The sequence below is a fragment of the Centruroides sculpturatus genome, unplaced genomic scaffold (genome assembly GCF_000671375.1).
Source record: "Centruroides sculpturatus isolate CEXI.00-Female unplaced genomic scaffold, Cexi_2.0 scaffold734, whole genome shotgun sequence".
Classification (NCBI taxonomy): Eukaryota; Metazoa; Arthropoda; class Arachnida; order Scorpiones; family Buthidae; genus Centruroides; species Centruroides sculpturatus.
The window spans coordinates 227,363-235,137 of NW_019384907.1; the positions used below are offsets into that span (position 1 = coordinate 227,363).

General features: G+C 30.6%; 1 protein-coding gene across 1 annotated transcript in view; it reads right to left on the reverse strand.

The window, feature by feature from the left end:
• Window positions 1-332: 332 nt before the first annotated feature.
• LOC111631582 overlaps window positions 333-7,775 on the reverse strand; it is a 26,068-nt gene continuing 18,625 nt past the window's right edge. Inside the window, exons 12-13 of the mRNA XM_023375845.1 lie at window positions 3,623-5,606; window positions 333-567 (exon numbers count right to left, since the gene is read on the reverse strand). Of these exons, the coding sequence (XP_023231613.1) occupies window positions 458-567; window positions 3,623-5,606 (2,094 nt within the window). The 3' untranslated portion in view covers window positions 333-457. The remainder of the gene's footprint in view (window positions 568-3,622; window positions 5,607-7,775) is intronic.

Consider the following 7,775-nt stretch of genomic DNA (forward strand, 5'->3'; position numbering starts at 1 on the left):
TTTATGAGTCTCTTAACCTGCACAGTATAATCAGAATACAGTAAAAAAAAGCACAATATTAATGATTTTTATGATCACATTAATATTTTTTTATTTTGTTTATAAATTAGAAAACTTATTTTTAAAAAATCCATCAGATAAGTTTCTTATACTTGACACTGCACTGTATTAAATTGTAATTAATGTATCTAACAGCAGAATATGTTACAGTTTGCTTTAGATTAAAGTTCTCATATTAAAAGTAAAAAAGAAATCATATTTCTTTTATGAATACAACCAAAAGCATTATTTAGAAAAACATTAAATACATAAAACTTGCATACACGTTTTTCTAATACACAATAAATAAAAAACAGCAAACTATTTTACCTTAATAAAACTGTTTAATATTAGAATTTATTTAATATAAATTCATAGACATTTCTTCAAAAATATGATAAATAAATTTAAGTAGATGTTACATTTTCTCAACAGTTCTTATTCCTAGAATTTGAAATCCCGTAGACATTATGGCTGCTGTTGCTTCACACAACAACAGACGACTTGTGTTGACCTTTATAATTTCACCTGCAAAATGAAATTATTACTAAACAATTATATAAGATATACAAACAAAATATTAATTTTTATGATCAACTAAAATAGCAACATGACACAGAATAATAATAGCAATATAATATATTGCTACAGTTTATAAATATATTGAAAATGCATAGAAATCTAAGAATACTAAATTCGGAACCTGTTACCGGTATAATTTGTGTGAAAAAATCTCCCTTTCACAAATGTTTTCGAACTTTAGAGATAGTTCTTCTTCAGGTAAAGAAATTCCATTGGAACACTTCGAAAAATGGAACATGGATATTCAAACAAAAAACCGAATACTCGCATAACGGAACTCATTGAAACAGGATTGTGCATTGGTGCATGAAAGTTGGTATTTAAAGATCACCGTTTATAAGGGCCTGCCATGCTAGAGAAAGATTAAGCTCATCTTTTCGATTTATACATGTGGTCATGCGGTTAGCTTTGTAGATGGATATGGCTTCTAGCCATTTTAGATGTTCTAGGTGGGGTGTAGAGTCAATGACGTCAGCCTTGTTGAATTCTGGCTCAATATCGGGATCAGACGCAAATGTGGCCAGGGCCATGGTGTATCTATCGCCTGTGTTGAAGGTCTGCTTAATGTTCACGTATTCTGGTAGCCAAAGAGCACTTGGTTGAACTGATGTATATGAGGCTCTCATCACATCTGTTATCCTTGAGTGGTATGGAGTACACACCGGAAAGTCTGCTATGAACTGGATAGTCCTTTACATTTCTGAGGATCTCAAAGATTGTGGGGCATCTTCTATAGGCTATTTGTAACTGATGTTTTCCGACAATCTCAGCATATATTGCTTTAACATATGGGTTAAAGGTGACTGGGAGATGTAAACAATCTTCCAGGTTGGTGCTAGCCTTCATATGTGTAGCGGGTGCATATTGCGAGCATTGATGTTACTCAATCAGATGGTGTGTTAGAAAAAGGGAGATTTTTTTCACTCAAATTACACCGGTAACAGGTTCTGAATATACTATTTCACTCCCGGTGTCAAGGAGAGGCTGAATTTCTTATGAAATCTACGAAATTACATCAAACAAAAAGTAAAAATTATTTTGTCTCTAACTATAATTATTAAATTATACATATGATTTTAATTAAGTATTGTAAATATCAATTAGATTATACTTCAAACTAACTGAATAACTAAGATGCGACCAATCCACATTACTATAGCAAGAGACAAACTGACCTCCATGCTGAAAGCCTATTGATTTTCTTTATACAGTAGAACCTCGAAAACTCGGCCTAATGTGGACCGAAGGGTGGCCGAGTTTGTGAAAATGCCGGGTTATCGGGAATGGGGTTAAAAAAAATAAGTACGAGTGTTTCCTCAGAAAATACTGTACTGTACTTGTATGTATTGTTTACTTGAGAATATAACAGAGAATAAACTGCCCAAATACCCTTAAACAAAGGAAAACTACGTACTTTATGAAGGCTACGTACTTTACTACATGAAAATGAAAATTAATGAATACACTGTGTACAGTAATTTACCTGATAAGACAGACCTCAGAAAAATACTTTATGAGAGCTTTTATACTTTTATAAAGCTGTCTATAATGAAAATTAATTAACTAAGGATTTTTTTGCCCTGCCAGGGTGTGGTCGAGTTATCCGGAGTGCCGGGTTATCGAGAGCCGAGTTTTCGAGGTTCTACTGTATCTAATATATTGCAACTACAATCCAATCCAACAAGCATATATTTAATATTTTTATTTAATATAAACCAATCAGTAAGCTTCACTCAATAGAACAGGATCTGCAAATAAAATAGAAAATATAACTATGTTCTCTGGTCAGAAAAATCAATGGAATGGAGCACATGTTCTTGAAGCTACCAAATCACAGATGAAGTGTAAACCACTGACGTTCTCATCCATTTCTTACCTTGTAAATACCATCTTAGATAATGACAGATTGTGCATCAAAATATTTTGTCTATCATGTAATTTAATAAGAAAATATGTAATGTGTGAAAGTGTTACTTTTTTTTGCTAAACAGCATAGAATTGCATTTTGGGAAAATGACTAAATCAGTCTACAGACCATCACTAGTCAATGGACACTACTTGAGAAATACATGATTAGATAATCATCTGCTCAGGACTAACAAAAACAACGTCATATGATAGAGAAGTCCTTTTGTAAAAAAAAAGTGGCAACAAATAAAAATCATAATAAATAATGTTTTTCAATACATAATAAAATTCGATCACATAGAAAATGTTCATTTCCAATTAAATGACAAAAGAAAATACACTAAATCTTAATTATTTGAAGTAAACTGTGGGAAACTTAAAGCATCATATGAATACATTTCATTAAACATTTCTATACATTTAGAATACTTAACTGTGATTTATCTGTGTATCATGTTTTCAAGATATTAGGTTCAATTTCCAATACATCTTAATCGTTGCAGTGTGTAGCGTCTGTGTAATCCAAAACGAGTTGGTAGACGAACGAACAGCAATTGGTTAGAAAACGTACGTTTTATTTAAAAAATTCCTAATTCATATGCATTTCGGGTTGGCTTAAATTTCCAACCCCTCTTCAGTGCTGTTAAGATTACACAAAAAAATATAATTTAAGGTTAGTTTTACGGTATTGGTTAGTAGGAACATAACTAAAAACGCGAGGTGATGATAACATAAAATTGCTTACTTGACATATAATGGTACAGCATAGATGTATTTTACAAAATTTTTTGATTACATAGTAGTATGGCATAGCCTATGATATGAAAAAAGTGGTATAAGGGGGAGGCTGTTTAACATATCATTTTTATGACGAACTGTATAACATAGAATATTAATTTAAAAAATATCAATGCACACTTACATTTTAGTTAGAATGTATTATTTCCGAATACAAAAAGGAACATAGTACAAAACATTTTTAACAACTGGTCTTATCCGTTGTTCGCTTAGTAACAGAATACCGACAAGTAATGTTATATAAACAGTTACCCACATTCCGTACACGGGGGTTGTGATTTAAACAATCTTTAACGCGTGGAGGCGTTCTCTATGAGTTTGTACCATTGGGGGTCTATGGACATGCCTTCTGAAACATTAATTAAGTTTTCTTTAGGGTGTTTTTTGATTTCTATGTGTTCTTTAAATTTTCTTTTATATGTGTCTTTTTCTACATGTAACACTTTTGTATTGTTTTTATTAATTTGGCAATTATAGTCTATTGTGTGGTAGTACCAGGGGGAAGTGTTATGTTTTAGGCGGATGGCTGCCATATGTTCTTTAATTCTGGTTTCTAGTGACCGGCCTGTTTCACCAATATAAGTTTTTGGATTTTGACAGTTGCATTCAAGTTTGTAAACAGTTCCTATAGTTTTAAGGGCGTTTAGTTTGTTGTTATGTTGTTTATTAATGTCATAATGGATACTATGAGATATTTTGTTGGTCAAAGATGGAGCCAAACTGATATTGTCTTTTTTTAATGACTTATTACAGCCTTCAAAAATGTTTTTTATATATGGGAAGGTTTTGTATTTTTTGTCGGATTTATATTTTGTGTTAAATCTATTTTCCCAGTATTGCTTTTGCCATGTGTTTAATTTCGATTTAGGATAGTCGTTAAGTAAAAATTTAGTTTCAAGCTCTTTTATTTTTATTTTTTGCCATTTGTTATCAGATATTCTGGTATATATGTTTTTTAACTCCATGGTATAAATATTCCTTTTTATATATTCTGGGACATGTGAGTAGTAGTTGATAGTTTTATTAACGTTACATGGTTTTTTGTATGTGATGAAAGAGAAATTATTAAGTGTATTCATGATTGTTATGTCGAGGAAATTAATTTTTTTATTGTTTTCTATTTCAATATCGAATTGAATATTTTCGTTAAATTTGTTAGCAGTGTTCAGAATAGTATTATCGTTTGTTATTCTATTATTGTATATTATTAAGTAGTCGTCTGCGTATCTCATTACAAGTTTTATGCCTGGGATATTATTTATTTTTTCATCTATGTTTATCATAGCTAATTCGGCTAATTTGGGTCCCATCTTTGATCCCATACTGATGCCATCTACCTGTCTATAGAAGTTAGTATTGGCTTGAAAATAGTTTCTGGTGTATGCGAAGTGTATTAGATTAATTAAAGTTTTATCTACATTTAACATGGTTAGGCTTTCCTCTATTAATTTCCATTTTATATTTGGGTACATATTTTTGACATCTAGGCTGATTAGTGTGTCAGTGTTACTTTTCTGTATTTTCAGTAACCTATTTATAACATCATCCGCGTTTTTTACGGTGTATTTAGACAGATCGATGCTTGTTAATTGTTGCTTGATATATTGTTCTAAGTTGTAAAGTATGGAAAATTTGAAGTCTACTAAAGGTCTGAATTTTTCTTCATTTTTGTGGGTTTTTAATCTTATGTTTAGTTTGGGTGTTCTGTTGTTTTTGAAATTAAGGATATAATTTTTATTGTTTTCACTTAAATTATTATTTGCGTATATGTTTTTGACCAAATTAATTAGTTCCTTTTTAATATCTTCGTATGGGTTATTGTTTAATTTAATATAATTTATGTTATTAATCTGCTCTATAGTCTTCTGTTGTAAATTATTATTGTCAATGATTATCAGTTGGTCAGTTTTGTCTGCTTTAATTATTGAGAGATTATTCGTTTTAAGGAAATTTATTGTATTATTTAAAAAAATTTTATATTTGTTGATTCTGTGTTTATTGTTTTGTTTTGGATGCATTAGATTTTGGATGATCGTTGTAAGTAAATTTCCTTTTTCTTCTTTTTTAATAGTTAAGTCTTTTACGCTTTTGTCAATATCGGCTATTATGTTTGTTGTTATATTATCGATGGGCAAGTTATATTCTATTCCTAATGCTAGGAGATGTCTTACAAATTTGGGTATTGGTACTTTGGAGTTATTTATGATTAACTTATTGGCCCAAGCGTTTTTTTCCTTGGGTGTTGGGTATGAGAATAACTTGTTGTGAATAATTTTTACTTAACGACTATCCTAAATCGAAATTAAACACATGGCAAAAGCAATACTGGGAAAATAGATTTAACACAAAATATAAATCCGACAAAAAATACAAAACCTTCCCATATATAAAAAACATTTTTGAAGGCTGTAATAAGTCATTAAAAAAAGACAATATCAGTTTGGCTCCATCTTTGACCAACAAAATATCTCATAGTATCCATTATGACATTAATAAACAACATAACAACAAACTAAACGCCCTTAAAACTATAGGAACTGTTTACAAACTTGAATGCAACTGTCAAAATCCAAAAACTTATATTGGTGAAACAGGCCGGTCACTAGAAACCAGAATTAAAGAACATATGGCAGCCATCCGCCTAAAACATAACACTTCCCCCTGGTACTACCACACAATAGACTATAATTGCCAAATTAATAAAAACAATACAAAAGTGTTACATGTAGAAAAAGACACATATAAAAGAAAATTTAAAGAACACATAGAAATCAAAAAACACCCTAAAGAAAACTTAATTAATGTTTCAGAAGGCATGTCCATAGACCCCCAATGGTACAAACTCATAGAGAACGCCTCCACGCGTTAAAGATTGTTTAAATCACAACCCCCGTGTACGGAATGTGGGTAACTGTTTATATAACATTACTTGTCGGTATTCTGTTACTAAGCGAACAACGGATAAGACCAGTTGTTAAAAATGTTTTGTACTATGTTCCTTTTTGTATTCGGAAATAATACATTCTAACTAAAATGTAAGTGTGCATTGATATTTTTTAAATTAATATTCTATGTTATACAGTTCGTCATAAAAATGATATGTTAAACAGCCTCCCCCTTATACCACTTTTTTCATATCATAGGCTATGCCATACTACTATGTAATCAAAAAATTTTGTAAAATACATCTATGCTGTACCATTATATGTCAAGTAAGCAATTTTATGTTATCATCACCTCGCGTTTTTAGTTATGTTCCTACTAACCAATACCGTAAAACTAACCTTAAATTATATTTTTTTGTGTAATCTTAACAGCACTGAAGAGGGGTTGGGAATTTAAGCCAACCCGAAATGCATATGAATTAGGAATTTTTTAAATAAAACGTACATTTTCTAACCAATTGCTGTCCGTTCGTCTACCAACTCCTTTTGGATTACACAGACGCTACACACTGCATTTGATGATACAGCAACCACGTCCTCTATCTTAATCGTTATTTAAAAATGAACTTAAGCCTTTAATTCTTGTATGCAATTTTCATTTAAATACTAATAATAACTATTTACAGAATGAATGCTAAATACTGGTTAATATCACACTAATAACACCAAATTCAACAGCTTAAACACCAACAAAATGTGCAACTAACTTGGAAAGCAAATCTTTTCACATCCATTTTAAACTCAAATAAACTGGATCTTTCAAAAATCATGCAGTTCTATTTTGAACTTTAGCTTGACGATATCCGTTTAAAATGGATGAAGACTCTTGCTCTTCAAGAAAGTGGCACTTTTTGCTGGTTTTTAGTTTATCAAGTTAAGTGTTTTTGGTGCAACTATCTACATTAAAAATTACATCATTTTATTTTGTCATCACAAGTAATAAAACTTCATTAACAGAAACATATCCACATAAAGAAATATACCTCAGAAAGATCAGAGGCTGTATTCTGGTCACATATCTCTCGTCTCTCTTTCAAAGGCAAATGATGTCAAAACAACAGACAAAATTCATCTCTCAGAGACAGTGGCAATTCTGGTCACTTTTAACAATCTCGTCTTTGTGTTGCCATCACGATTCTACTAGGTTGATTATACATATTTGGGTTATCTGCATGCGCAATACGATATAGAATTTTAACCAATAAAATTGTAAAATTTTTGAAAATGCAGCATATGTAATTATAAATTACGTGGTAAGGAAAGCACGCATTCAAATATAGCATGTAATTTTGATGGAGTTATGTTTTTGTTTTATAATGTTATTACAGATCGTAATGTCAATTTGTCTCTTAAGAAATAAAAATTTTAATAACCTAAGTTAGAAAAGAGTGCATGGAGAAATTAGATGGTAATATTCCAAGAAATACTTAGAGAGACAGATAAGATTAACATCATATTCAATAGTTCAGTAATTGATGTAGGATAATTAAAAAAAAAAAAAAA